We start from the raw sequence: 27,204 nt of genomic DNA, 5'->3' as shown, positions 1-27,204 counted from the left end.
CGATGATCCAGACGGGTCGGACTCTCGAAAGTTTCGAGATTCCCGAGAATAATCCCGAATGTGCTTGAGAATCCTAAATATTCTCGAAAATCCCCAAAATTTCCAGTCCCGATCCCGAATAAAATTTTTTCCCCTATAAACTATGAAACAGAAGAAAATGTGCTTGAATATATGTCCGTGGTTTGAACGGTAACGGTTAAATTCAATTGGTCCTCCATCGCGCTGAAAAAGCGCGGGACAATTGCTACGTCGCATTATGGAAAACGCGCCAAAATGGCACAACGTAGTATAACGTAAGTATATCCTAAAAAAATGGAATATCGTGTAGAAATATCTTTATTGCGACCAATTTGAAAACGTGTAATTGTCGTAGAACATTTTTACATGTTATTTTTGTGTCAATCTCAGATCGTTCTTCGCAAAATCGACTGCAAAGAAGGACAGCGATGACAAGAGCGGTTCAAGGTAAGTTCTGATATAATGTTTTGTATTTACTTCACCAGATTGCAATTATGTTCAGGCTCGTGGTACTCTGCGCTCGAGCAAAAACATTCGATCATTGTTTCGCACGTTATTCGTTCGCGAGCAAAGTATCTCAGTTAGACAGTATTTTCCGGCCGACGGTTAACAATGTTTTTAATTGGTTACACACTAATAGCAAATCGAGCGAAAATGCGAATCAAGAAAGTCCGAGTGGCACGAAACGAAAACGAGAAAGTAGCACGGACATCAGTGATTCTTCCAGGTAAAAATTGATATCAATTATTTTGGAACGTATCCGCGATATTTGTTACATTGTTTCAGTCAATGTTAATTCTGCCTGCTCTTAACACTCTAGAGGGATTTTGACATTTCTCATGTTATGATCGTTCTGTTCATAGTCCTACAGTTGCTAAGAAGTCAGCAAAGACTTCACACTCAACACCTTTGTCCAAAAAGAAAGCAAATGGTAAGACTATTAAATAGTGTACATTTAGAGGCCAAAGGAATGGTTAGAATGTCGCACGGCGTTAATGTTTCAGGAAGAACACCGAAGATTAAGATGTCACCTGGGACACCCAAGGAAAATGAGAAGAGAAAGGCAAAAATTCCACTTACTGCTTCTAAGAAGAAAAAGAAAGTGGAGAAGGTAAAGGATACCTCAAAGGAAAGCAGTGCAAAAAAGAAAAAAGAGGAAAAGGAAGATACAAAAGAAGAAAAGGAAGATTCAGATCTAGAGGATAAAAAACAGTCAGATTCTCCAAAAAAAGAACCATCGAAATCTTCCTCCGACGAATCTAGCAAAATAAATGTGAAACACAGTGCTAAAAAGGTGGTCAAAAAACGATCAAGGATAATAGTACAAACTGATTCCAGCGACGAAGATGGCCACTTACCAGTGAAGGTACGTTCATTTATCATTCAATATTTTTCATTAATTTTTTATTACAATATTTACTGGTTGCAGTTAGTATAATCATTATGTACACTGATTAATAGATGCCAAATAGTCCGAAGTCGGATACTATAGAAAAAACAGACAAAAAGTCACTCAACGTGAAAAAGAAGTCTGACGATGAAGTTCAGGAAGAAAGCCATAGCGAAAAAGAAAATGAAATTCAGGCAGAAAGTAGTAGTGGAAAAGAAAATACGGAAAAGCCGGCCAAGAAAATACATAATTTCTTTGGTAAGTGGTTCATTACAATAATATAAGTTGTAAGACTGGTTTATAATAATTTATTTATATTTATACAACTTGTCACATAAATCAATAACATATAACAGTAAAATTGATATTGTAAATATATTGTACTCTTCTCTTTTTCTTACATACATTTCACAACCAAATACACACGCATTCACACTCACACCCATATCTATACACACACTATTTCTTACAAAGTAGAGTTTGAATAGAACTGTTATTTTTCAGCTCCAAAGCAAAAGGGGAGTGAAGAAGATAGCAACGGGGATAAGAAAAAGTCCTCGAGCCATTCTTATAATCCTAGTGCCTCTAAGTATCATCCGATAAATGATGCGTTTTGGAAGCAGGGTGAAAAGTATGAATTTTGATATTCTGCTTACTACTTTGACTCGATTATTGGTAAAGTTCTTTGGAATGTTTGTAGGGTTCCATACATAGCACTAACACGGACATTAGAGCTGATAGAGGAAACAAGCGCTCGATTAAAGATAGTAGAAATTCTATCCAATTACTTGCGATCTGTTATAGCTCTAAGCCCAAACGATTTACTTCCAAGCATATATTTATGCCTGAATCAGCTTGCACCCGCTTACGAAGGTGAACATTCGCAGCACCCTCTTGTTCTGTCCAAGCAGCTCGTGTATAAAACTTTCTGTTTCAGGAATCGAATTGGGTGTGGCGGACACGAATCTCATGAAAGCTATAGCACAGTGTACTGGTCGAACTTTGGCTCAAATAAAAGCAGATGTGCAACAAGTCGGAGACTTGGGCATAGTGGCGGAGGGAAGTCGCTCCAATCAGAGAACTATGTTCCAACCAGCCCCTCTAACAGTGACAAATGTGTATACTAAACTGAAAGAAATCGCACAAATGACCGGCAATGCGGTACGATATTCAAAAATTCATTTGAACTCGTAAGAAATCATATTCAAATTACAAAAGCCGACTTTAATGGAACCTTTGTGTTGACTTTTCTTGAATATGCTCTCTTGTCGATGTTACATCACTTGTATCGATGTGTAAACGTGAAAAATCTTTACAGTCTCTAAGCAAGAAGCTGGATAAGATTCAGACACTCTTCGTAGCATGTCGATTTACCGAAGCCAGATATCTCATTAGGTCCTTGGCTGGTAAGCTTCGAATTGGTCTGGCTGAACAATCTGTGTTACAAGTGAGTACATCTACAAGGCGTTCCACGTAAAGTGTCATAAGCTGTTTTTTCAATTAATAAATTTTCTCAAATGGTACTCACAGGCTTTAGCGTTGGCATGCGCAATGACTCCGCCAGATCAAGGGTCACCTCCAGAAATTTTGGATGCGAGTAAAAAAATGTCTAGCGATTCCTTCAAGCAAAAATACGACGAGATCGCGCTTATTATTAAAACGACGTATTGGTAAGCGTTATCTTTTACTACAATGCATTGATTTTGAATGTGTACTAATCCAAAATACTTTTTTCAGCGAATGTCCAAATTATGATAAAATAGTTCCTGTTTTATTGAAAGAAGGAGTTGAAAAGTTACCTGAACAGTGCAAAATTACACCAGGTATCCCAATGAAACCTATGTTAGCGCATCCAACCAAAGGTGTTCAGGAAGTTTTGACGCGTTTCGAGGGATTGAAATTTACTTGTGAATGGAAGTACGACGGAGAAAGGGCCCAGGTTTCTATCCCTCCATCGTTACCGATATTTTGTAAAATCTAAAGCAAGATGTCATGAAGTATGTGTGCTTTGCAGATTCACTTAGCTGAAAATGGCGACATTAGCATCTACAGTAGGAATCAAGAAAACAACACTACGAAATATCCGGATATTATAAGACGGTTCAAGAATACAAGAGGGAAGGATGTTAAAAGCTGTATCCTCGACTGCGAAGCAGTTGCTTGGGATACTGAGAAACAACAGATACTTCCGTTCCAAATACTCAGTACCAGGAAGCGTAAGGTAATCAAAATTATGAAAAAGATTTATAGCGCTCAACACTGAACCTACTGAGCCTTAAAAGTGACTGGTATATGTTGCTTTATAAAAACGACAAGATATAATATATGTGCTCTACTAAATACATTTATTTAGTCACTTCCTAACACATCTTTATAATTTGAATAATTGTAAAATAAAAAAACCGAAACCGGTCATTTTGACCGGTGGTGGTAGGTTTAGTGTTAATCAAATGCAAAACTTCACCCGTGTGTTGTATCGTAGGATGCGAACGAGGCAGACATTAAAGTACAAGTATGCGTGTTTATATTCGACCTGTTGTATCTGAACGGAGAACCGCTGGTCAAAGAGCCTTTCGCAAAACGTCGCGACCTGTTGAAGGAGAATTTCAAAGAATCGGACGGTGAATGGAAATTTGCAACGAGTTTAGACACTACTACGATGGAAGAAGTGCAAAGTTTCTTAGACGAATCGGTCAAAGGGAATTGCGAGGGCCTCATGGTGAAGACCTTGGAGCGAGATGCGACGTACGAGATAGCCAAGCGTTCGCGAAATTGGTTGAAATTGAAGAAAGACTATTTGGACGGTGTCGGGGACACACTAGATGTAGTTGTTATAGGTGGATACATAGGAAAAGGGAAGAGAACAGGAACTTATGGAGGATTCCTATTGGCGTGTTACGATAAAGAGAATGATGAATATCAAAGTATCTGCAAGGTAAGCATTATAAGGATTTACCTTATAGGATGTACCTTGTATAACAGTTGTTACATCGGAACAGTTTTAAGCTCTGTGTACGAGTGATGCAGATTTTATGGATTCGTGTGATTTGTGTCTTATTTAGATCGGAACTGGGTTCAGCGAAGAGGATCTTCAGAAGCACACTGAGTCCTTGAAGGAGCACATAGTGCCACAACCCAAGTCGTACTACAGATACGATTCGTCCCATGAACCGGACCATTGGTTCGAACCAGTCCAAGTTTGGGAGATCAAATGCGCAGACTTGTCCCTATCACCTGCTCACAGGGCGGCTCTTGGCATCGTGGATCCGGAAAAGGGCATATCTCTAAGATTCCCTCGATTTATTCGTATTCGCGATGATAAAAACGCCGAGGATGCTACTTCGGCGCAACAAGTAGCTTCAATGTACAGCAGTCAAGAACAAATCAAAAATCAAACGTCGGGAACGAAGGCTACAGAGGAAGACTTCTATTAATTATACATAAACGCAAAATACATTTTATACTTCTGAACGAATATTATTATTTCATATTTTATAAGAGAGACGCGAGAATCTTCTTGATGTAACATATATATGTATTATTTCGCAATTGCTTGAGTTATTGTAAAATTGTATTGTGAATGAAAGTGAAATTAGGAAGCGTGCCTTTTCTGTATAATGTGTGGAATTGAATAATGACATTCACACTGACAAATGATTTCTTTCTTTTATCTGGAGTACTGTCTGTTGCTGTAAACAGGCAACTGGAAGGAATGCGAGTCTGATTGGTTATTAGGTATACATCATTTTGCTATTGGTGGAATGACAATGTTAGCGAATCATAATTATGAACAGGTAGGGTTTACTCTTGAGCCTGTGCCGTCCCAGCTGTCTTCCTTACAGCCATAATAGATTGATTACTATTTATCTAGATAAATTTTCTTTATTCCACCCACAGGTTCCATTAGTTAAAAGCAGAGATAGTGTAACTTCTCACGGCAAGATAGCGCGACGATCGCGTAAATGGAAACGAACACGTAAAACTTGGCACTTCGATAGTAATTTGCTATCTGCCATCGAAATCTGGATATTTCGAATAAAAATCCATCTACTGTCACTGGTTAGTGAAACCGGAGGTTTCTCGGATTGTGTAAAATTGTCTCGAAGCTGACAATACCTTTTTGTTTGACTGTAAAAAATGGCTGATCCGAAATACGCCGATTTACCTGGGATTGTAAGTACTTATGTCAAAACTATGTCGACCTAATCTTGTTATTAAATATAAAACATAATGCGAAATACACTAACGATTAACGAAAGTACTATATACCAGCGGTTTACGAAATTTTATGCGATATAACAGGTTTAAATTAATGAACCAATTTGTTTCTGTTTTTTTTTTTTGCGAATTGTTGTAACACTGGATTTGTGAAATAGGCGTACGATCAAGTCGATGTGTACGAGACAACTGACTTACCAGAATCTGAACAATTTCAACTGTATACCGAGGTATAGTGTTCAATATTATTTTCCGTTCGAGAGACGTACAATGTTGTTAATACTCTTGCTTGTAGGATGAAACCGATATTATAAAAAAAATTCACATTAGTGCTACAGAGGCATTTAACAAATTTAAAGGTAAACATGTTATCAGCGAGAATGTTGATTTCTCAGACTGCGTGTCGCTTAGACCAAGGACAGGCTATAAGTAAATGTCCTTTGATAAATAATTAAAAACATATCATTTATGTTTATTACAATGTGTTACGTATTTTAGATTTGGAGATTGGGAACTTCCTGGAGAAGGAGAGAAGGAAACTCCGATTCAAAAATATCAACGTTTACAGCATGAGATTAAGGAATTATACGAAGAAATAAATGATATGAAGGTACTAAAAACCTAATTGTAGGATAAAAAGGTGTTGGAAGCATAATTTTTTATTTTTTGTCATTGTTGTTGCAAATAGCAAAAAGCAAAGGATGAAACAGAAGTGAAATCTGTTGTTGATATAATTTCACAAGTACAGGATTTAGGAAAGCAATTAGACTGCCTAAAGTTAGAAGAATGCCTTGGGGCGGATCTTGTTGCGACTCTGTCAGACCCACAAGGCACTAGGCTGAAGTAAGTTCGCTTATAATGAGAGCTGTGCAAAAATTTTATTCGGGACTGGGACAGGTTCTCGAATGTATTGGGATTCTTAAAAATTCTTGGGTTTTCGCACACCTCTACTTATAATCTATTTACAATATTCCCATAAAAATATAAACTTCCTCTTGACCAATCAATGTTTCAGGCAATTAATATCTCAAATAGAAGCATTTAAGCAAACAAGTATTCCTACCTCTGAATCTGATTCAAAGTCACCGAGTACAAAAGTTGATAAAACAGCTGAACCTTCTGTACTGAAATATCAGATGACATACCTCCCAGAGAAAGCAAGGATGCAAGAAGCAGCGAGAATTGCACTGCTCGAACAGAGACTTTGCAATTTAGAAAGTGTTATTGGCACAACTAATGATAAGCTATCGAAATTTTCACAGGTAAGAAGTATTTAATATTGCAATTATATTAATCACAATGAATAATGGCTGAATAACGAAAATGATTTGTCAGAATCTCAAATGCCAAGGAGTAATGGAAGCTGTTCAACAATTAGGAGCAAAAGCTGCATTATTAGATACATTCCAACTAGATATCATTGAAAATCGATTGGCTTCTGTAATTCACAGAATGGACAATATCGCGCAAAAGAAGGCTGCGTTAGCACTAGATACAGAGCAGGAACAAAAGGTAAGTTTTTACTTCTAGGCACGTCGTTTATAAAGAAAATAGTAAGAGAGTGTTACAAAATCTCTTTTAGATATCAGAAATGTACGAAATCATGAAACAAACGGAGACAATGTCACAAATCCTACCACAAACTGTGAATCGAATGTTGGCTTTAAATACAATTCATCAGCAAGGTGTGTGTGTATATACACTAAATATGTTCGTAATCAAATAATTTTTATTACAACTTGTAATGAACTTTTAATGTTTTTTTTTCAGCTGCGGAATTCAATAAATCTCTAACGCGTTTAGACGAGCTGCAATTACAAATCACATCCGACTTGGAGAGCAACAAATCTCTCTTGAAAGGAGTGCAAGAAAGTTTCGCGTCCAACTTAGAAATTATAAAAAATAATATAGAAGCGCTAGATGAACGTATTAAAAAAATTAGCAAGTGATAATTTGTAGTAATGAGAATTCATTATAGACTAACACTCAAACTTTTTTAATACAATATTTATTAAATTATATATTACCTAGTGCTTTTTAAATTGCTGGTAGTTCAATGTAAAAAAATGATATATTGCATTTCTAACATATTTTTTATCATGGTTTCATAAGATTGATCTACTTTTCAGATAGAGTATTTTCAATGATGCAACAGAAAAGCTCCTTAATGTATAAATATTGCGAATGAGAAATAAATTAACATCGTGCTTGATTATCCAGGATGATTAAAAAATATCACACGAAGTATTTGTATGTTTTATATTTATTTAAAATTAGAATCGTAATTTTTGGAAGAACCATTTGTTTTTACCAGATTTATACCTGCAAACAAACATTTATTATTTATCCATGTATTAAATACCTACTAATCTATTAAAAGTTGTTCGAGTATGTTTCAAGAAATGTGACATATTTTTAAAACACAATACTTACTTTTCTTCAAACTTAACACGTGTCTGGAACCGGACCTTCTTCCTCTTCATTGGATCCTTAAGATCTTTGGGAGTCACTTTGTCCCATTGCAAGTCCACAGTGTATCTTGTCGGCATCAAATGGTTGTAATTTAAAATCTGAAACAATATATGCGAAGAAGATTAATTTTCTATTCTAAATTCTTATAAAGCATTTAGAAAGTTAGCGACTCAAAAATTTACCTTCACAAAAGGCTTGATTTTGGAACGTTTGTGAAGCTTTGCTTTGCCCATCCTTTTGTGTACTTTACGTGGATATCGGTCAATTCCTGCTACCAAAGCATGTCCGTACTGCTTCTCTGTAGTACCATCATCAAAATTACGCATTACAATGGCTTTTCTTCCAGCGTATCGGCCACTGAGGACCAATACGACTTTCCCTGTTTTCATAATCTTCACCATCTTGAAGATGTGTGCTGGAAAAAATAAAAAAATTTGTTAATTTAGAAATTATTGGGCAGCAACGTCTGCGGTAGAAACGTATAATTGTGTTTGGTTTTTCTAGTAAGAACATGTACTACTCGTGATACAATAAGAGGTGCGTGTAACATCGATACTTGTAAACATTGTGTTTAAATGTATCACATAACCTCATACACGAGCCACATATGATCCACATTTTTCAAAATTGAAGACGAAATTGTGTGAAACTAATGTTTTTCTGAATATGTAAATATTAAAGCATGCATTCCACATTGAACGAATCCAATATAAACAAAAGTCGAAATCATTATTGATGTACACACATTTAATATGAATATAAAAATACGAAAAAATACTTAGTATACCAAAAAGATCGGAATAAACACTATTCAAAATGATGGCATTTGTTGGAAACAATTATCATCCAATTTTCCGATGTTTTTGGATTACTTTCTACGGTGACAAGCGCTACACACCTCACGGCTTTTCACACCGGAAAAAAGGAAGTTAACCTCACTTTCGCCCCGTGAACTGTCCGACGTTCGGGGATCGATCTATAGATGTCGCGTCGGTGGGCATCCGGCGCTGATGTTAAACCAATCGAATGTCACCGTTTAAATGACGTTCGTAAATTATTTTCTGATAGAGAATTTCGTCCAAGCTGGCGTTGCTCGTTGCTATATAATGCAAAAAATTTCTATAAAATCACATACAGGCATATCGTACGATTTGCGAACGAGCAATTAATCTTGATCGAGCTCGGTCGTTGAAACGGCGAATCCGTGTTAGTGCTGCTCGTGCGAAAATACGCATAAACGTTGCCAAATATCTAAACTTTTCGAGAGTTCGAGAATAATCCGATGGTTTTCTCGATACATCGAAATGATTGGTCGGCATAAGTAGCTTCCTGCTCACTCATATCTCACACGAGGGATGTTAATAGGCATTATTGTACATTTATTGTAGGATTTTTATAAAAGACTAAAGTACCGAACGATCAAATCACTGAACAAGACTGATAGTGCCGGTGTCGGATAGTGGGCGTGAATTGTAACAAGTTAGCGTAATGGCATTAAATCCCCAATATGAAGTCATCGGAAAGGGTTTCGTGCAACAGTATTATGCACTGTTTGACGACCCCGCACAAAGAGCAAATTTAATAAATATGTACAATGTAAGTACTAACTGTCCACAATCTTTTTTCTACAACCGGCATCAACTTTTTCATAGTATTTACACGATGTTCCATTCATAGACCGAGTCGTCCTTCATGACATTTGAAGGTTTGCAAATACAGGGTGCTATTAAAATCATGGAAAAATTAACTGTAAGTATTGCGTGTAAGAACAGAACTTTCTTACATTTCATTCTGTATTTTATCGTGCGTCAGTCAGTCTGATTTTTCTTTTTCCAATCATATCATATAATTGAACAACTTCAATCAAATTGACAAATTTCCCTATTTATTATGCAAACTATGAAATTTAATCGCTAAATGAATATATATGTATATATATATATGCTACTTCATGTTTCTGTGATAATAGTGAAATTTTTTATTTTTAGAGTTTATCGTTTCAAAAAATTAATCGGATAATTACTGCAATTGATTCGCAACCAATGTTCGATGGTGGTGTACTCATTAATGTTTTAGGAAGGCTGCAGGTAAGAAAAACGATTGTTTTCTGTGTTATATTTCTTGTATGAGTAATATAAAGGAAATAGTCATTTTCATGTGCAAGTATAAAAAACGAAAATCATTTGCACCGCATCTTATGCGTTGTTATCAAACCAAATGATAGTATAAGTAATTTCTATAGCTTATAGTTTTTTATATATGTTATTTGAATTTCTGCAAAAAAAAAAAGAAATTCATGTTGAGGTGTTGCAAATTTCATACACTCAAGAATTACATGGTGAAAATTTTGCAACGTACAAAGTATTGTGCATCCGTAATGTGCAAAATTCTTATTCCAATTGGTTCAGTAATTTAGTTTCTTATTACCATCTTTATTATATTATACTAAGAACGATCTATGAGAGTAATTCAGTTATTATTTGCAATGTAGATATAAAATTAGTTAGAACAAGAATGGAGTAATTACAGTAATACAGTTTTCTTTTGAAATAAGATGACGATGTTTCTTTTCCAACAAAAGATATTGCTGCTTGGCCGACTAATTTATAGTTTGCTGCTATGTTGAAGCCTTTGGCATATTCTTCTTAGTCATTCTTGGCCCACTCGGGAACAAAGTCAAGTTGCATAGGTACCCACATTTGTAATAGGTCGAAAATTGTATCAAGCCATCGGACTTATAGTGAAAGAAAGCTGTACATATATGCAATCGTGGACCAAGCGTATTGAACAGCCAGGGTCGGTGTTGCGAAATGACGTTATTTTGATTGCTTTATTTTTACTGTATCAAATTTTGTAACTACATTACAAATAATTATTGAATCACCCCTGCAATTATTTGGGTAAAGGACCTAACTTCGGTATCGATGTCTCTTTGTCGTTAAGTACTTTTTGTTTGTCTATACATTATATTCTATTGGCTGGACATGCTACACAAATGTGTACTGTACTGCCTTACATTTTTTGTGCTGCCATGTGAAGATAGAGATTGAGCTATGACTAATGTCCAGCAACAATCTCTCTATATACCTACCTCCGCAAAGAAGATGAAATAAGAAAATTCAGTCAGTGATTGTTGATGATTGGGCAGACTGATGAGGATCAGCCCCATGCATACATCCAGACATTTGTCCTGAAGCCAATTGGCACCAGCTTTTACGTGCAGCATGACATCTTCAGACTTGCGCTGCACGACACGGTTTAGGCGTCAGGTACTGATCTTCGGTTGATCTTTGTACCAGTACAGGCAAGCCCAATACTAATTACTCTCTAAACTAGCTTCGTGTTTGCCAGAGTATGCTTGCTTGTTAACTCTTACCCAAACGTTTATATTATGCTATGTTGCTTTTGTATGTGCTGTAAAATAATTCGATCACTAAAGTTAGCATTAGAATAAAAATTTTGCACTTAACGACCATATCACTTCCATTAATAGTGTTGCATCACCCGTAGAAACGATCTTATCGAAGTTTTTTGAATTCGATCAAATTTTATGATTTTGTTAATACGTATTTAGTTGATTGATATTTAGTAAAATATAATTTGGCAAATATAAAGTATAATGTAAAACTTTAAATTACTGAACTAACAGGAATATTTTCTGTTGAAAAAAAATTAATAGAACAATATAATAAATCCGTTTACGTAAATTAAGAGAGCATTAATGGAAAAAGTTACAATGAGTAAGTATATAGCGACACGTTAACAGATTCGAAAATGTAGCATTCTTCTCAATTTTATTTTATGGTAAGTTGCTTACCACCGTAGCATGTAATTTTCTTATTTTCATTACATTCATGCAATGTTTGCACAATTCTTGCATGATTGTCCATCAAGTCATTGATATTATAACAAACTAATTGATTATAGATTCTTGTAAAATATAAGATGCTCTCTCTCTCTCTTAATACTGACATTAAAACTGTTCTTTGTGTGTCACTGTTACGTGTAAAAATATTCAAAGACACTTCTTTACGAAATTTTCATCTGAACCACTTGTAAAATATTCGATTCCTATACTAGCATTAATCCACCATTATAATCGATTGATTTGTGTGTAATTAATCTTTATAATAATACCAGAATAATAACAAGTGGCAGCAAGAAATATTGTTTCACAATTTCCGCTTATGGTATTTTTATTTGCATTACAGGCAGACGAAGACCCACCACATGCCTTCTCACAAATCTTTGTGCTGAAGCCACTGGGGAACTCATTCTTCTGTCAACATGACATCTTTCGCCTTGGCATTCATGATACTGCATGAAGAAAACTATGTGCAGATTCATGATTAATGGCAGACAGTTATCTGAGCCATGGAATCTCCAGAAATGGGAATAAGTGAGCTACTTTATCATTAATATCCTTTGTCATCGCATATTATCCCATTCTTTCTAGATACTACAGTTTTTTATACAAAAGAATATTCACTTATACCGTGGCCACAGAAAGAAAGAAGCATTAAAAATAGACACAGTTTAACAATCGCTTTGCTTTACTAAGTTTCGTAATTCACAGATATGCCTATCGTTGATATTACATTTTTATAATACGATATCAAGACACAATGGAATATAATATTATATAATGTTTGATTTTAATGGTCGATTATTACGCTTCAAATTGAAATGTTACATATTTTACACTACCATGCTGTGTGTATTTTTGTAAAACAAATATTGGCCATTAAATGTAACATCTGGAATTAATGTACTGTTAGTCTCCATTCTCCAATGTGCATCATTAAAAAGATTATAACATAAAAGTAAGAATAACGAACATTGTTTCTTTATTATGTTTATAATAAAATCTTTATTATATAAATTTCTTAAGTGCAAAATACCTGTACATATTAATATTTAGTCTTAATTAGGATTTTACAAGTTGCCGCGTTTCGCTTGCTCCATTTCTATAGCTTCGAACAAAGCTTGGAAGTTTCCAGCTCCAAACCCCTATAGCATAAACGAAACAAACAAAGTCATTTATATTCTTAAATAGAAATGATTTATGTAAATGTTACTTCACACAGTTACTGTTAGGGCTTTCACTATTGTTCCGATCTACGAGTATCAGAACTTGAGTACTTGAATGTTCGTTCAAATTAGATCACAGTGTCAAGTTCGAATACTCGAGTATTCAAATTCAAATTTCGATAATCTAGTGCTCGTACTCGTCTCGAACCAGACCACGAGCACCCTGAGTAGTTAGATACTCGGTTCATAAGAGCTTCGATTACCATAATACTTACATTATGATTACGCCTTTGAATGACTTCTATAAAAAGTGTTGGTCTGTCCTGCATATTTTTCGTAAATATTTGCAGAAGATATCCATCCTCATCGTAATCGATTAAAATTCTTAGTTTCTAGAATCGTAATGTTTAACTGTTAACTAGGTTCCGTTAAATGTATAACTTGTGTAGAATTGTTTGTTCTTATACCTGAAGCGTGTTAAGATCTTCCAAAATTTTCACTCCGCTAGATTTCAAACGACTTCTTAGCATATCGTAGTAAGAGTCTGGCACGTCTAGAAATTCCATACCTCTGGCTTGCAAATTTTGTATCTGGAATGCAATAAAAGCGTGTAGCGTCAGAAATGAATCTTCTTGAAATGAAATCGTTGTAGTTATATTTACTTACAGCTTGAATTATATTATCTGTGTTCAGAGCGATGTGCTGTACACCTGCTCCTCCATAATACTCAACGTACTCTTGTATTTGAGAACGTTTCTTGCCAACAGCTGGTTCGTTAATAGGCATTTTTACAGTTTCTTCCCAGTTAGTCATAACAATAGAACGTAGAGCAGAGAATTCCGTATGTAACTGAGTATCATCTACTGACCAGAATCTATGAAACTGTAAACATTCCTCGTACCTAAAATAAACCAAAATTTGTACAAAAAGAGTTCGCTTTTTTACTATTTTCTTTCAATAACTTTCGATTTCTAAATAACGTAGTCTACCATTTTGCAACAGGCTCCATTTGTTTATCAGGTTGATTGCCAACAATATGATCCACGAAATTTAATCCAACTTTTGGTCTAAACAAATAAATTTTTATGGGATCAGCACAGTTTACAAAATACGATTTATTATATAACTTTTATGTTTCATACGACTTACAAATATTTTATAGATTTATCTTCTGGCAGTCGTTGAAACCCAGGCAAGAAGAATCCTTTGTACTTTGATCTGTCTACAAGCGTATGATGCGTGTCCCCATACTGATAGATAATACTAATTAAAATATTGCTTCTACTTAATCTATCTCTTTTTGGTAATACCTAACAGACTTACAGTTTTTATAGTAGCAAACTTTACAACACCGTGTTCGTCCTTCTCTTCCCATATGTCCCTTATGATTTTCGCTCCCCTTTCCTTGGCAATCTATAGAATTCGAAGTTTGATATTTGTTCTAATAATTGCTCATTTAAATTTCAAGTACCTTTACAATCGTATGAATGTCCTCGACGTTAAAAGCAATGTCGCGAACACCATCTCCGTGACGTAAAACATGACGCCCTATTTCCCCATTATCGGGCTTATATGCTGATTCAAACACAAAGATAATCTGAAAGTAACATCGAAATTTCAGAAGAATATTTTCGGTTCAATGAATATTCACTCCATTAAAAATATATTTTAAGCGTAAGACAAAGTATCAGTTTAAAGTTAACAGACACTTCATGTACCTTATTTTGTTTAACGACATGCGATGCTACTTCTCTCGAGCCAGTTTCCAAACCACGATAACAAAAAGGTACAAAGCCCATCCTAGAGCAATAATAACCAGCTGCCTGTAGTAATAAATAGAATTAATTAAATAATCATAAAACGTATTTTCTTAACATCACAGCCATTCCAATTACCTGTTTCGCATTTCCGACCCAAAACGTGACATGGTTGAAAGACAGAAACTTCCCTCCCAAAGGCTACAATTTTATAGTTTTATAAGGCTTGATAAAAATTTATACTTGTCTCTATAGTAATTTTCACTCACCTTCAGGCCTTTATCCGTGTACGTAGTCTGAAAGATAAACATAAAGAAGAAGATTACACAAAATTAGATGTTAAGATACAAGTTGAAAGTGAAAAATATTTAAATTCTTAAGAAAGCGGGATTAAATGTAAAATTTTATTATAATTTTCAATAAAAAAAAACAGAACAATTACTCCAATACTTCTAGTTTATACAGTTTCCTTACCATCGTTTACACGCGAAAAATTCGATACCGATTCTCGTGCCGGTAGCGTTGAAATCATTCTAATCGCAGGATGTACGTTGCTTAAATATACGCGCGTCGAAATCGGTGATCGGTATCCTGAACGGCGATTGGTCGATCGCGGAGGCTTGTTTGCGTCGCATTCTTCTAGAAATGCAAATCGTAAATTACCTACGGCGATCAGGTTTTTCAGAATCGTTACACGAGCTGATCACGACCTGATATCCTGACGAAGCCTCACCTCTCAAAAGACCATGCTCAACGATAATTATTCAAATTAGAAGGCGCGACAATAATCACGCTCCGTACGAAACGATAAATGATATGTAAATACTCCGCTCATTGTCAAATAAAAATTCCCTGTCCATTATCTACAGTTAAACGAATATTAACAAATGTTGTATTTATTACTCCCCCTTGTCCCATGTTGTATGGATGTCACTTTCATTTGTGTTTGTATAATATTCAGATTGTTAGAATGTTGAAAATATCTGTTAACGGTATTTTATATGTAGTGCTTCTTTACGTTTGCAGAAATGAACGATTCGAAACGATTCAATTAGGGTAAAATTTTCCACTTGAGGAGGCTCGCCGTTCAAAATGACGAAACACGATTGAATATGCGTCAGCGCGCGGTTCGATTCCTGTTTGAAGGCGTGCTTTATTAATATAGATTAACATAAAAAGAAACCCGCGGCGCGTAAACATGTTTAGCAACCTGTTAAACCAGGGGGCTCGGCCCGATACATTTTCATCGTCGTCGAGGCCAAACGTTTAAAGTATTCGCAGTAAATTCATGCACGACGACCTGGACAGAAATTTGTTCTGTCATTGAGAGATTATGAAAATATTTTGCTTAATTTGTTCGCATATCGCGCATGTTTTGCACATTTTATTTTAACTTATTATATTCCGTGCATATGTAATATATATGTAATATATGTACATATAATGTACATCTCTTACACAATAACATCTACAAGAATTGTAATAATGTATTATTGACAGATATCAGTGATCTAACATCTAGATCACATACATTTTCAAGGTATTCTTCAGAGACAGAAACAATACTAATCATACGCCACAGTATGATTCGAAACCATTGAAGTGACAACATAGCGACAATAGTACCGGTAGAAATCAGAGATGTTCTCACAATGAAGTTTATAGTAGAAATTACAAAAGTGAATACAAAGCAAAATCTTCTAGGCATACAATACTGAATAGTTGGATCGCTATGATAGCTGATAACAACTTTGTTAATAATAGGGAAGACAAGCGATAAAGTGGTAATTGTAAGGCAAGCGATAAATATAAATGATACTACGTTTCGTTTATGTGCTGCATATTTCTTGCATATCCTGCATGTTTCGTGCATAGTTACTTACATTTTTCTTGCAAAAACATCCGCAGTCTATATAGTGAGAAATATACATAACTATTGCTTGAAAAGAATGAAAATATGTGGCGTTCAAACAATTCTTTTTATTTTATGTAATGATGGCAGTTTAACAAAAAATCAAGAGACGGTAGAAATCTTACAATAACATAACAAAGTCAAGTATAACATTCCGCCTTATCCATCAATATAAAAAATATTAACATTAACTTTGCGTTATCATTATAATAAATTTTCATAATCCACCTATGTTAGTCTGAAGTTTTCAATGTTCCAAATATTATTATTTTGTTTATTAGCGATATTGATTGATTCACAAAGAAATGTTTGATTTTCGATTATTGCTATAAGCAATACAAAATCGGAGTGTTTGTTTATGGTAATGTATACATACAGATGACTAGATCAAATTGTTGAAAAAACGACATAAGAGAGATAGATTAATATATGAACAATATATACTGGTACAAACATAAAGTAACAATTGTAAGTACATAACAAAAGGATTAAAAATATTGAACGTGAACAAATAGCTTAAGAATACATGACATAATGGATGTTACAAAAATCTGATGACTACATAAGAATTTAAAAATAGTAATTTAAGCTGCCGTGATCTGGCACTTTTTCAAATCGTACGATATATAATTGCACACGCGCTATTTTATGATATATTTTTTCCTCTTGTAACAGTAAGATCTAACTTAGCCACACTAACAAAAAATTAATTAATTATTTCGCGTAAATTATATAAATAAATTATCGGATGCTTCTTATATATATATTTATATACAAATAATTCATTATACCTTTAATACATACAATATAAATTCATTTATACAACACAGAATTATTAAGTCAAACAATAAACAATAGTAATTATCTTATATCTACTTGTAATAAAAATCTTTACCCACGATAACATGATGTATAAATACATAAATAAATTATTAACACTAATTATCACTTAATTTGGACGTAGCAGTAGAATACTAGAACTTGTTTGTTTTCTAAGACACTGAAAGCTTAGATTTCGGAAAGACATTTTTCCTGTCATGCGATTCTATTGTAGCTTTAAGTAAACCAATACATTTTGAAAACCGTACATAATAAAAATCGTTGTACTCTGAACATGGAATGTTATAGTAGAAGAATTTTTTAAAATACATAAAAATTTGTTGATCTTTCAGACATCGTACTGCAATCAAAGAAAACGTAATCTGTGTAAAACAAATGTTTCTACTAAAACATTTAACACTTCGTATTAAAATACATGACTTATCGTGTCCGAGAAAATATTGATGGCTTAATACCGGTTTTATTATGCATGGTTGATACACATGAGTGATATAAAAATTTCTCGACATTACAGCCAATTCTTAAATTAATTATGATTGGTACGGTGCGAATTTGAATTACAAAAATACATGTAGAAAATTCAGTAATTACGTTTCTATCAACATCGTTTACGTACAACATCTTCTTTTTTTTTATCGTAAAAGTAGTCTCTTAGTTGATTAAATGAATGGAATGTGTTTGGCTTCTGAATTTGGAAAGATATGAAACTTTGAACTGATCGTTCACCGAGGACGCGGACGCATGTGAAATAAATATAATACTATCTGCGTACATATTCGAGTGTATACACGACGTTATACGTGATTATTCAAATGTGTTACTGCTATTAGTAAGAAGAATTCGACTACTGATACATGCTAGCCACTAATTAAAGGATCTCATTCTCGTCTTTAATGCCCTTGCGTTATCGAGTGACAAGGTAAAGAGAATGTCTCCCAATCAATGCTATTAAAACATCGCGACGTGTTCGTAACTATTCTATATGCAAGAAAAATATATACAAAATATGATCTAATATCATTAATTTGGCATGCCACGGAATGTAACGAACAGAGTGGTCAAAAAGTGGTAAAACAATGAAATTGCGAACGGCATTACAGCGGAAGCATTTCTCGCTCGGACAATTGAAATTTTTTTATAGTAGAACAATCCCATGATCTCTTTCCAGCCTACGTTTTGCTTTCAGAGACACAATTCCCATTAAATCCGCAGGAGTAGGAAGTCCTCCGGAGGTATTCGGTGCCACTGCTTGTTGGTAAAATACCTCTATATTCCCGCACTGGTTACCATAAACAACCGTATCTTCCGTTCTAGTTAATTAATAAAAAACATATGCAATTTTTACCATGCTTATCGAAACGTTACTATGAAGAACGTTTTGTCAAAGAATTAAAATTTAAAGAAAAAAAAATATATATCGTATTCTATACTACATCTTTTCGCTCTGAGAATTCTTTCAGCAACAAACATTGTACATATGTTTCTTCAACCGAGCAAAAAGATGTGAGTATATCTACCAAAGCAAGTTAAAGCCGATATATGCAAATCTACTAATTCAATTATGTTCTGTCTAATAACTAAAAGTATTACCTAACAATGATGTCCGTGAGATTACTAGCACGAGAAAATCTATCGTGAAGGCAGGACACAATATCCAGTTCAGTGACTCCCCATAATCCAGAACGATTGATCGTATCCCATTGGCTATCAATATTTAAAATACTATACAGCTCTTTGTTTTCGTTCGATGGTAGAGGCTCTAAGCACTGCTGCAGTCTCGTCTCCAGTTTCCCTAATGTACTCACACAGGTATGCCACTGCAATACACGCGTTATTAGATAAAAATTCAAACCAGATATGAATTACTGTATTATACAGGTAATTATGAAAGAGGTTATACTCACGAGAGTGTGTATAAGATCCGGATTATTAGCAGTACCGCTTTCCATCAACAATACCAACACCATGTTCTGGTGGCCGCAGAGAAACAGTTCGGTCGCCTCGAGGCAAACTTCATCCTTGGACGTGGTGACCCAGTCCTCCTCGAGCTCGTCTTCCCCGTCGCTGCCTATCTCTTTATTGACTGCCTCTAATTTCTGTTTGATCATTTGATTCGTTGCCGTGGAGAATCCCGATAAATCGCGGAATTCGCTGGGTGTGGTCTCCCTGCTGCAGAACCCGCTGGTCCTTTCATCAGCGAGCAAGCTAAGCTTCGACATCAACGGTGTCAACTGCAACCCGTCCAACTTCTTCTTTTGAAGAAATTCGTACGTGTTGCCGCACTCGGACGTTGATTTTCGCCTGTCGTCGTTCTCGGTGACGTTCAGCGGCTTCAACGGCAGGCTCATCGATCTACGATAAGTTTCCTGCTTCGCTTTATTATCCAATTTGATTTCCCGGGAACTATTCAACTTCTCTAAATTGTCTTTGCTCGCGGTATCACAGTCGTTTGTCACGTTCTGAACGTGACAATTATTATTCAAACTGGCTAAGAAGTCTTTGCGATTAATCGCGTTGCTACTATCATCTGTGAGCTCCTCGTAATGGGTGGATATGTATTGCTCGTATAACGACATCGATACCGGCAGTCCGTCGCCGCGGAACACCGGGTAACAAGGATCGGTGATCGTGTGATATTGCTTCTTGTACGCCGGTCTATTCCGAGGAGATGTCTCGGGTGATATGCTTTCCTTCAGCTGCGGCAGACCTAATCCGTACGTTCTAATCGATATTCTATTGCGATACAAATTGACGGACTCTAAATCGTGCATGCTCAAGCTCTTCTTAGTAAACTCTCGTCTTTTGATCACCTTCTTCTTCGGCGGGACGTTTCTCAATTTGTTCAAACGTTTACACCTGAGCGCCTCTTTGACGACGTCCGGTATGTCGTCCACGTTCGCTTTGATCTCCTCTTTCTCCTCCTCTGCTGTTTCCCCGTTGGCATCCTCGTTCGTGTTGCAAATTAGCATTACGTTACCGTGCAGGACTCTATTTACATCTTTCAAGGGTGTAGAGCAAACGCTGGGAGTCAGAGGATTCGCGCACTTCGGACGGTCTGGTTTACTTTCCTGTTTACGTTTCACCGGTGAATTGTAAGCGGTAAGCGGAACGGATGGTACGTAGTGGTTGTTGTCGTTGTACTGTGAAGAGTCCAGTTCTCCTTCTTCAGGTACGGTGAAAATACGAGAAGTGTCGCGCTTCATTCCAGATAGGGGCAGCTCTTTGCTGGTCTTCGACATGCTCTGAAAGTGAGATTATTGTATTATGTCTTTCAAAACATATTCAAAAAGTTCAATAGTTTTTTTGGAAAAAATTCTAAAAAATTCGCGCAAATACGGTCTCGAAAATAGGTATACCTCCTTAAAGGGTTATAGGCTTTACCTTTCTCTGTATCATTTTCTTCATGACAGAGTCGAAATAAGAACTGTAATAACGTTCATTATTTGCTTCCTGCATAAGCTTTGCATACTGTTTCTGTTCTATGTACACTCTCAGTAATTGCACTCCAACAGGTAGGTGAAATTCTGTTGATACTCTTTCTGCAGGGGCCTGGGAAAAAAAAGAATATTTGTTAATATCATATATTTCAACGTGAAACACAAGAATAATGCAATTTGGACGTACCTTTATTCTATATGGATCGGTTATAACAATTTGTTTGGTCAAGTCTGCACTTAATTGAGTAGCAACTATCCTGAGATATTAACAAATGAAAATGAATAATTTGTTTTGCAGATAAGGGAGCTTTTAGAACGAGTGACTTATAATTTAATATAACTCACTTGTTGTTGTAGAAGACTGCACCTCCCATAACACCATTAGTTTCTTGACAATATTGTAAAACTTCGATTGCTTCTAAAAATATGTTACTAGCACTCTGAGGAAAATTTGAAATTAGTATTGATACAATATATAACTAAATGTAGGAAAATAAAGAGCGATTAATTAAATCATTTATGTACACTTAGAGAACCTAATAAAAAGAATGCCATGCACTAACCTTTGGAAGTTTGATAATAGGTATGTTGGAAAAAAGATTGGCACTATGTTGAAGTATTGGCAAATAAGTTTCAAACATTTGATACAGTTTCTCTGTGAATTTGTTTCTATCGTTGTTAAACGATTCTAATATCTTATTAAGATCACAATGAAAAAATTTTAATAATGATTCTAACGTGTTTGCACGCCTCTCTAATATCCAATCGTGAATATTCCTATCAGTTCCCACTGCCTACAAAATAATAGACGATCATATATACATACCAAATATTAATTCATGCTGAGACGCACGACATTCAGCCATAAAATGATCTTGCTATTCATTCGGAGTAAACTGATAATTTGTAGTATTTATAGCAGATAACGGCTACTATAAAGTCATAGCATGCAAATCTTTTGTACAATACTGTTTCTAGTGCTATCAAATGAAGAATAAAATATAAACATTATACACTCACAAGAATATACTGTCCAAACTTTTTCAATACAAATTTTCCACCCTGTAGTGTGATTGATTTCGGAGCAGAGAACGAAATCGTAAGAAACTGATTAACAGCCATTAATTGACCTGCTAAAGCTAGCCTTTGGGTAAGAGATACCCATGCTGGATGGAAGTACATAACTGCCTCTGCGGGATCATCGTCTTCTTTACAACACCTCGCAGTGTCATAAACAAATACTATCATCATCTCTCTAAAAAGAAAAACAAAGTGTTGTAATCGTCTTTGTACAATTTATTATCTTTTCTACTGTTCAAAATACGTAAAACAATAACAAACTATGAACAAACTAGCTTACCCTGAAGTAATCGATAAAAAAATCCTATGCACAATTGTAAAACTATATGAACATTCATTTTTAGAAAATCACAGACATAATATTAATGTCTGTTACACTTGCTCCGATTTGGATACATGAATAGGTCTACGTAGTAAACATTTGTAACTAAAGAAGTAGCTGCCGGGCTACTGATTAGCACCAATAACCGATAACAAAATAAATAAGATAAGATTAGAGCTTCGAATACGTCATTCGAAAGTTCCGCTGTATATAGTAACACACTTAATACAATACAGTTAAGCGTGTTTAGGAGAAGATTATGTTGCAATGTTCAAATAGCTTTTACTTAAAGTAGAGCTTCTACTTAAAAGTTTCTATAATTAATTGGGAAACTAACGATGAATGACTAATGTTATTTCATTGTATAAATTTGTTATTGTTACTAATACACATTAAATATGAGAACAACAAAAAGATTCTATTATATCATACAGATATTGCTCTGCGATAGTAGTGTTTTATTGATGCTTATCTAAAGAATGTCCAATTACTTTTATAGATGTAAGTAAAGATACTACAATTAAAAAATTGTCAGCGCTAAATACTGATATAATATATCAATTAGTATCTAAAGGCAAACGCTGTACAAACAGGATACGATCTAACAAATACAGAAACAAAATTAAATAATTCTTATATGTAAGTATTGTATATAGAGATAAACTACAACTATGTATACAACTATCTACATGTACAACATTAACAAAAGTCTTTAAGGAAATCATAATTAAATGTATAGTGGAGGTCTACAAGTTAATGTTCTTCAACAAATACATATTATATTCAACTATTACAAGGGAGGAGTGGGGAGGGGGATAAAGTATACGAATATCTGTTGATAAAACGGTTAACGAACTCACACCAACTTAAAATCAGCATTTTCTTTAACAAAAATCAAGGACTTAAAAAGTGACATGCCGCTGTAAAAGAATGACCGGTGTATTAAGCGTAACAGTGATCAATGTGCAGCGTGGCATAGTAAACAAAACATTATCATTGAATTAGTGATGCGCTTTCTACGCTGCTATAATTAGATAAGGCTAGGCATTACGCAATATCTTCGTACTTTGCCATGGTGACTGTTTACGCTTCAGCGTGCCACGGTTGAGACTGCAATTGCGATTGTCGTGTTGCAACGACGTAAACCTGTCCCTGTTTTCGACTAGCTTTTGTTGCGTTTTGATGCAGCTGCACCCGATACGCCGAGCCGAGTTTTCCGTCCAGTCTTCTCACCGTTGCTCACGATGCTACTGAACGTCGCGAAAAATGCACTTCGATGGAAATGCACTTTCCCGTTATATAATGAAAAATCTCAGCCATAATAATCTTGAGCTCTAATCAAGCCGAACGGAGCCGCTCCTTTACTACCATGCTGATATCGATCTCCTTTGTATACAAGACAACAATATCCCACAGTCACAGATTTAGAATTCAGTACAGACCACTTTCTGCAATGGAATTCTCTGTTTGCGAATCTGTCTTATCGATATATACCGCCGAAAATGCACAAACGAGTCGCAGGATAAACCGGTTCACAAACGAAACACGTCAGTGCTTGTGCCGCTTAGTCCTTGATCGGTAACTGAACCCGCGACATTTGAATTCTCTTAGATGCTACATTGATTGTATTCGGAAAATGCAGTTAAAAATGATGCTATGTCATTTTATAATATTTGTAGCCTCAGTACACTCCTTTTATGTATTAAACAACGATTCTTTGTTCATTCTTCTCATTTGCACAATTATAAAACCGCACAGTTTTTGGTAGCGTATGTATTTGATAGATACACGGGACAATAAAAATCTAAAATACCACCTACAATTGTATCAGCTTTCCGAGAGTTCTTGTAAACAGCAACGAAGATTTTCTAGAAAGATGTCAGCATGATACTCTCCGAAAATCAGGGATGGTCTTAATCGAATCGATTTGGTCCCACAATCTCCGAGTTGAATACCTTGTACCAATAGATGCATGGTGTAAATGATTACAATGATAATAAAATGCTAATATTCGAAAATATGCATTCCCGACATTTTCTTTTACCTTTGCAACGTATTTGATGCAGCAATTTATTTTTCACGTTTTTACATGCCAGGTCGAATGCAATTATAAAACCTCTACCTCTAACTGCGCTTATAACTTGTGGGAATTCTTGTTGTAGCGTGTTCAACTGACAAAGCAGATAATTACCGACGTGACAAACGTGTGTTAACAAATCTTCTGCCTCGATAGTTTGCAGTACCGCTTCTAATATTAATATTTTGGTTGGATCGCCCATCCAAGTATTAAAAATCCTATATGGACGTAGAGGTCTAAAAGAACAAAAGATGTTCAAGGGAAAATATTCTATATTGTAATAAATGCTAAGACGACATAGTTAATACGCTACATGTATTCGGAAGAATGATAGAAGCCACTTGCTTGCATTTTGTTACTAAAAGTAACAATGTCGGGGGGTGTGGTCAATTCAAAATACTCATGAGCCCACATTCTTCCTGTCGCACCCCCTCCTGTCTGTATTTCATCTATTATTAAGGGAATGCCCTTCTATAAAATCGAAATGTTCATCACAATCTCCGCATGATCAAAATTCATGTCAAATATTACCTTTTTAGCGATGCCCTGCAAACAATGAAAGAAATCGGGCGAAGCATGCCTATCTCCTCCCTCGCATTGTATCGCTTCCACTATAATACCAGCTACCGGCGCTGACTTCTCATATTGTTCTATCAACTGCTCTACCTTGCAAACATATAACACGGTTGTGAGCTTTACTAACTTTAACAGCAGCGTTGCTCTAAAAGATGTTAAATATACTTCTTCCAAGCATTTCGCATCCTCTTTCTTATTTTTCTCCTCACATTCACATAGCGGATACGAGTACCGTGGAAAGGGCGCTATTGGCCATGGAAGAGAAGGTATGTCGACTTTCATTATATACTTATGATGTGTCAATGCCAGTGCAGCGAAAGTTCTACCATGATATCCTCCTAATTATGATTCATTTCATCAATTCATAACATTACATATTGCAATACAGCGTGTCATAACACAAAAAATCGCCTTGTAACAGAGTTAATGGGACACCCAGTACATTACTTTAAAGTACCTTCAAAAGATAAAATGGACAATTCAGGACAACCAGGTGGATCGTTAAAAGGAGCAGTTTTCTTTTCTTCGTTTGTGAAGCTGCCTCCTCGTCGGAGTCTCTCTCCGTATTTTATAAATGCAGCTTGTATTGCATGCTCGTTTGCACAAGCGCCGCACATAGTTGTGAAAACGCATGGTAATCCCTTTGGAGCCACCTAATGAAATTACACGCATGAAACGCTATTATTTTTAAGTATTACTCCGCTATCTTGTTCGAAATGTCTTACACACGGCTGAAGTAATGTATCTTGAAGTTTACACGGCCACTCTAAGCCGGGAAACAATCCTAACGCTGGCCGATTCGCCATAATCCGCTGAAAATTTATATTATATTAATGTCTACGATCTTTGAAATAAATAGAACAATTTTCTATTGAATTTACGTGATTCCCTGCACACGATAAAGCACTCAAGATCGATCGGTGGTTATATCCAAGAGGAAGCGTGGAAATTTGCATAAACATGTCCAAGAAAACATTTCCATCAATATCTGCTAAGTAATTACCAACGGACCTCTGATAATCTGCAAAGTATTGGATGGAGCCCACTTGCTGTAACGTTTTGCAACAGTACTATGTCAGTGAATGCAATTTCTAAGTTAACACATTATCTATCGGCTCACTATCTATTCGGATTACTTCATAATTTTGGATAGACATGGCTAAGGACTTTTTAATAGAATCTTCAACAGCAAGATCAACTTTAATCATAAACCACCAACTAACCCCCAGTAACGTAATCTAATCATTTCATTTTGTATTATTATGTAAAAGAAGATTTTAGCACAAGCATTGAAAATCCTATTAATAGGTTTCCGATAGATAAAGTGTTAAATGTATATTATGGTAGAATGAAAAATGTAAACCTGAATTTTAGAAAATTCATTGAGGAGTGCTTCTGACCTTGGTCCGGGAATCTCAGTAAGCGTGTATGGTTTCGCAGGTTCTCCAGGCAGAGGTGCTTTTGGCACGTGATGAAGTTCTGCAAACGTTATTTACAATTTGTCTGTATTAATTGTCAAGACTGACGTCGACATGACAAACATTGGATAATAATTTTGAACATATTTACTTTGTACTTACGGCGAGGTTGCGGACCTTTTCGAAGAGTGTACGATATAGTTTTGAACCACATACTGGAAATTTTTGTATTTGGAAACTGCTGTTACCGGTGTGGGAAGTCGACGTATACACAACATGTGCATAACGCTCACTTTTTGGTTTACATCAAGTAAAAAAGTTCATGTAAACAAAGTTAAAAAAGAAAACGACAATAAAATATACGCGATTCTTTCACGTAAATGACATATTCTTGCTTTTGTTTTCACCTATGACAGAAGAAAGTAAACAGCTGTTAATGTGGGCTCCAGTAATGCTTGAACTTCAAAGAGTCCACATCTACCCGAATAATAAAAGAAAAATGGTGGTGTTTGCAAACACTGTTCATTGTACACTTACATGAATTATAAATAAGAAGCAGAGACATACACACTACTTGAACGGTATTAATCATAGTTCTGTTTAAAGTTTCATGAAGCCACTGTCATACAGCAGTTTTATTATTTTGTAAGCAATTA

The 27,204-nt window shown here is 35.4% G+C and overlaps 7 protein-coding genes across 16 annotated transcripts; 3 read left to right on the top strand and 4 right to left on the bottom strand.

Moving 5' to 3' along the window:
• Positions 1-81: 81 nt before the first annotated feature.
• Positions 82-5,063, top strand: Dnalig1 (DNA ligase 1). 2 transcript variants are annotated; one of them, XM_076797597.1, is made up of 15 exons: positions 82-293; positions 409-465; positions 659-745; positions 882-949; positions 1,023-1,384; positions 1,480-1,666; positions 1,913-2,039; positions 2,109-2,281; positions 2,346-2,569; positions 2,727-2,855; positions 2,939-3,078; positions 3,146-3,347; positions 3,423-3,629; positions 3,891-4,343; positions 4,471-5,063. In XM_076797597.1, exons 1-15 carry the CDS (start codon positions 274-276, stop codon positions 4,840-4,842), a joined length of 2,808 nt encoding a protein of 935 aa, XP_076653712.1. In that variant the 5' UTR covers positions 82-273; the 3' UTR covers positions 4,843-5,063. The 2 variants fall into 2 exon arrangements, with proteins under 2 accessions (XP_076653712.1, XP_076653711.1); XM_076797596.1 differs by lacking the exons at positions 82-293; positions 409-465 and having other exon boundaries at positions 483-745.
• Positions 5,064-5,334: 271 nt separating this feature from the next.
• On the top strand, positions 5,335-7,870 carry Dctn2-p50 (dynactin subunit 2). The gene is made up of 9 exons (XM_076797606.1): positions 5,335-5,581; positions 5,785-5,856; positions 5,922-6,055; positions 6,125-6,236; positions 6,315-6,469; positions 6,642-6,888; positions 6,962-7,138; positions 7,209-7,311; positions 7,397-7,870. Exons 1-9 carry the CDS (start codon positions 5,546-5,548, stop codon positions 7,573-7,575), a joined length of 1,215 nt encoding a protein of 404 aa, XP_076653721.1. The 5' UTR covers positions 5,335-5,545; the 3' UTR covers positions 7,576-7,870.
• A 1-nt stretch (position 7,871) lies between these two features.
• Positions 7,872-9,129, bottom strand: Rpl27 (ribosomal protein L27). Of its 2 annotated transcripts, none has more exons than XM_076797621.1 (4): positions 8,997-9,129; positions 8,281-8,513; positions 8,060-8,196; positions 7,872-7,948 (listed from the first exon to the last, which is right to left on the bottom strand). In XM_076797621.1, exons 2-4 carry the CDS (start codon positions 8,497-8,499, stop codon positions 7,900-7,902), a joined length of 405 nt encoding a protein of 134 aa, XP_076653736.1. In that variant the 5' UTR covers positions 8,500-8,513; positions 8,997-9,129; the 3' UTR covers positions 7,872-7,899. The 2 variants fall into 2 exon arrangements, with proteins under 2 accessions (XP_076653736.1, XP_076653737.1); XM_076797622.1 differs by having other exon boundaries at positions 8,886-9,027.
• A 117-nt stretch (positions 9,130-9,246) lies between these two features.
• On the top strand, positions 9,247-12,980 carry Ntf-2 (nuclear transport factor-2). 4 transcript variants are annotated; one of them, XM_076797626.1, is made up of 5 exons: positions 9,247-9,694; positions 9,776-9,847; positions 10,087-10,185; positions 11,247-11,402; positions 12,310-12,980. In XM_076797626.1, exons 1-4 carry the CDS (start codon positions 9,587-9,589, stop codon positions 11,358-11,360), a joined length of 393 nt encoding a protein of 130 aa, XP_076653741.1. In that variant the 5' UTR covers positions 9,247-9,586; the 3' UTR covers positions 11,361-11,402; positions 12,310-12,980. The 4 variants fall into 4 exon arrangements, with proteins under 4 accessions (XP_076653741.1, XP_076653740.1, XP_076653739.1 ...); XM_076797625.1 differs by having other exon boundaries at positions 9,248-9,694; positions 11,247-11,367; XM_076797627.1 differs by lacking the exon at positions 11,247-11,402 and having other exon boundaries at positions 9,269-9,409; positions 9,487-9,694.
• On the bottom strand, positions 12,634-15,474 carry Hpd (4-hydroxyphenylpyruvate dioxygenase). 2 transcript variants are annotated; one of them, XM_076797611.1, is made up of 13 exons: positions 15,361-15,474; positions 15,156-15,182; positions 15,025-15,087; positions 14,848-14,952; positions 14,601-14,726; positions 14,453-14,542; positions 14,279-14,379; positions 14,119-14,196; positions 13,796-14,030; positions 13,597-13,719; positions 13,405-13,521; positions 13,000-13,108; positions 12,634-12,855 (listed from the first exon to the last, which is right to left on the bottom strand). In XM_076797611.1, exons 1-12 carry the CDS (start codon positions 15,361-15,363, stop codon positions 13,034-13,036), a joined length of 1,143 nt encoding a protein of 380 aa, XP_076653726.1. In that variant the 5' UTR covers positions 15,364-15,474; the 3' UTR covers positions 12,634-12,855; positions 13,000-13,033. The 2 variants fall into 2 exon arrangements, with proteins under 2 accessions (XP_076653726.1, XP_076653725.1); XM_076797610.1 differs by lacking the exon at positions 12,634-12,855 and having other exon boundaries at positions 12,938-13,108.
• A 1,372-nt stretch (positions 15,475-16,846) lies between these two features.
• On the bottom strand, positions 16,847-24,008 carry Hps4 (Hermansky-Pudlak syndrome 4 protein). 3 transcript variants are annotated; one of them, XM_076797600.1, is made up of 10 exons: positions 23,544-24,007; positions 22,436-22,605; positions 22,096-22,330; positions 21,639-21,869; positions 21,421-21,515; positions 21,263-21,332; positions 21,020-21,187; positions 19,543-20,880; positions 19,229-19,455; positions 16,847-18,948 (listed from the first exon to the last, which is right to left on the bottom strand). In XM_076797600.1, exons 3-10 carry the CDS (start codon positions 22,324-22,326, stop codon positions 18,774-18,776), a joined length of 2,535 nt encoding a protein of 844 aa, XP_076653715.1. In that variant the 5' UTR covers positions 22,327-22,330; positions 22,436-22,605; positions 23,544-24,007; the 3' UTR covers positions 16,847-18,773. The 3 variants fall into 3 exon arrangements, with proteins under 3 accessions (XP_076653715.1, XP_076653713.1, XP_076653714.1); XM_076797598.1 differs by lacking the exon at positions 22,436-22,605 and having other exon boundaries at positions 23,338-24,008; XM_076797599.1 differs by lacking the exon at positions 22,436-22,605.
• A 180-nt stretch (positions 24,009-24,188) lies between these two features.
• Positions 24,189-27,144, bottom strand: LOC143359583 (4-aminobutyrate aminotransferase, mitochondrial). 2 transcript variants are annotated; one of them, XM_076797603.1, is made up of 10 exons: positions 26,711-27,144; positions 26,494-26,609; positions 26,012-26,179; positions 25,856-25,942; positions 25,588-25,783; positions 25,296-25,468; positions 25,086-25,220; positions 24,868-25,025; positions 24,522-24,790; positions 24,189-24,432 (listed from the first exon to the last, which is right to left on the bottom strand). In XM_076797603.1, exons 1-10 carry the CDS (start codon positions 26,760-26,762, stop codon positions 24,305-24,307), a joined length of 1,482 nt encoding a protein of 493 aa, XP_076653718.1. In that variant the 5' UTR covers positions 26,763-27,144; the 3' UTR covers positions 24,189-24,304. The 2 variants fall into 2 exon arrangements, with proteins under 2 accessions (XP_076653718.1, XP_076653719.1); XM_076797604.1 differs by having other exon boundaries at positions 26,531-27,144.
• Between the last annotated feature and the right edge of the window lie 60 nt (positions 27,145-27,204).

This window comes from Halictus rubicundus, chromosome 12 (genome assembly GCF_050948215.1).
Source record: "Halictus rubicundus isolate RS-2024b chromosome 12, iyHalRubi1_principal, whole genome shotgun sequence".
Lineage (NCBI taxonomy): Eukaryota > Metazoa > Arthropoda > Insecta > Hymenoptera > Halictidae > Halictus > Halictus rubicundus.
This window is presented reverse-complemented; position numbering and strand designations above follow the sequence as displayed.

What these genes read in the sequence shown, in the direction of transcription:
- Dnalig1 (XM_076797596.1), top strand. Translation starts at nt 513, where the DNA reads ATGTTCAGGCTCGTGGTACTCTGCGCTCGAGCAAAAACATTCGATCAT. An exon ending in GCTTGCACCCGCTTACGAAG is followed by an intron (nt 2,282 to 2,345) that starts GTGAACATTCGC and finishes TTTCTGTTTCAG; the next exon opens with GAATCGAATTGGGTGTGGCG. An exon ending in ACGACGGAGAAAGGGCCCAG is followed by an intron (nt 3,348 to 3,422) that starts GTTTCTATCCCT and finishes TGTGCTTTGCAG; the next exon opens with ATTCACTTAGCTGAAAATGG.
- Dctn2-p50 (XM_076797606.1), top strand. Translation starts at nt 5,546, where the DNA reads ATGGCTGATCCGAAATACGCCGATTTACCTGGGATT. An exon ending in ACGCCGATTTACCTGGGATT is followed by an intron (nt 5,582 to 5,784) that starts GTAAGTACTTAT and finishes TTTGTGAAATAG; the next exon opens with GCGTACGATCAAGTCGATGT. An exon ending in ATACAGAGCAGGAACAAAAG is followed by an intron (nt 7,139 to 7,208) that starts GTAAGTTTTTAC and finishes AATCTCTTTTAG; the next exon opens with ATATCAGAAATGTACGAAAT.
- Ntf-2 (XM_076797626.1), top strand. Translation starts at nt 9,587, where the DNA reads ATGGCATTAAATCCCCAATATGAAGTCATCGGAAAGGGTTTCGTGCAA. An exon ending in AAATCATGGAAAAATTAACT is followed by an intron (nt 9,848 to 10,086) that starts GTAAGTATTGCG and finishes TTTTATTTTTAG; the next exon opens with AGTTTATCGTTTCAAAAAAT. An exon ending in ATGTTTTAGGAAGGCTGCAG is followed by an intron (nt 10,186 to 11,246) that starts GTAAGAAAAACG and finishes ATGATTGGGCAG; the next exon opens with ACTGATGAGGATCAGCCCCA.
- LOC143359583 (XM_076797603.1), bottom strand. Translation starts at nt 26,762, where the DNA reads ATGTGGTTCAAAACTATATCGTACACTCTTCGAAAAGGTCCGCAACCT. An exon ending in AAAAGGTCCGCAACCTCGCC is followed by an intron (nt 26,610 to 26,710) that starts GTAAGTACAAAG and finishes TAACGTTTGCAG; the next exon opens with AACTTCATCACGTGCCAAAA. An exon ending in ATACATTACTTCAGCCGTGT is followed by an intron (nt 25,784 to 25,855) that starts GTAAGACATTTC and finishes TAATTTCATTAG; the next exon opens with GTGGCTCCAAAGGGATTACC.
- Hps4 (XM_076797598.1), bottom strand. Translation starts at nt 23,393, where the DNA reads ATGTCACTTTTTAAGTCCTTGATTTTTGTTAAAGAAAATGCTGATTTT. An exon ending in AGTTTGGACAGTATATTCTT is followed by an intron (nt 21,870 to 22,095) that starts GTGAGTGTATAA and finishes ATTATTTTGTAG; the next exon opens with GCAGTGGGAACTGATAGGAA. An exon ending in AGAAAATGATACAGAGAAAG is followed by an intron (nt 20,881 to 21,019) that starts GTAAAGCCTATA and finishes TCTCACTTTCAG; the next exon opens with AGCATGTCGAAGACCAGCAA.
- Rpl27 (XM_076797621.1), bottom strand. Translation starts at nt 8,499, where the DNA reads ATGGTGAAGATTATGAAAACAGGGAAAGTCGTATTGGTCCTCAGTGGC. An exon ending in AAATCAAGCCTTTTGTGAAG is followed by an intron (nt 8,197 to 8,280) that starts GTAAATTTTTGA and finishes ATATTGTTTCAG; the next exon opens with ATTTTAAATTACAACCATTT. An exon ending in CGTGTTAAGTTTGAAGAAAA is followed by an intron (nt 7,949 to 8,059) that starts GTAAGTATTGTG and finishes GTTTGTTTGCAG; the next exon opens with GTATAAATCTGGTAAAAACA.
- Hpd (XM_076797611.1), bottom strand. An exon ending in ACACGGATAAAGGCCTGAAG is followed by an intron (nt 15,088 to 15,155) that starts GTGAGTGAAAAT and finishes ATAAAATTGTAG; the next exon opens with CCTTTGGGAGGGAAGTTTCT. An exon ending in GGGTCGGAAATGCGAAACAG is followed by an intron (nt 14,953 to 15,024) that starts GTAATTGGAATG and finishes TTATTACTACAG; the next exon opens with GCAGCTGGTTATTATTGCTC.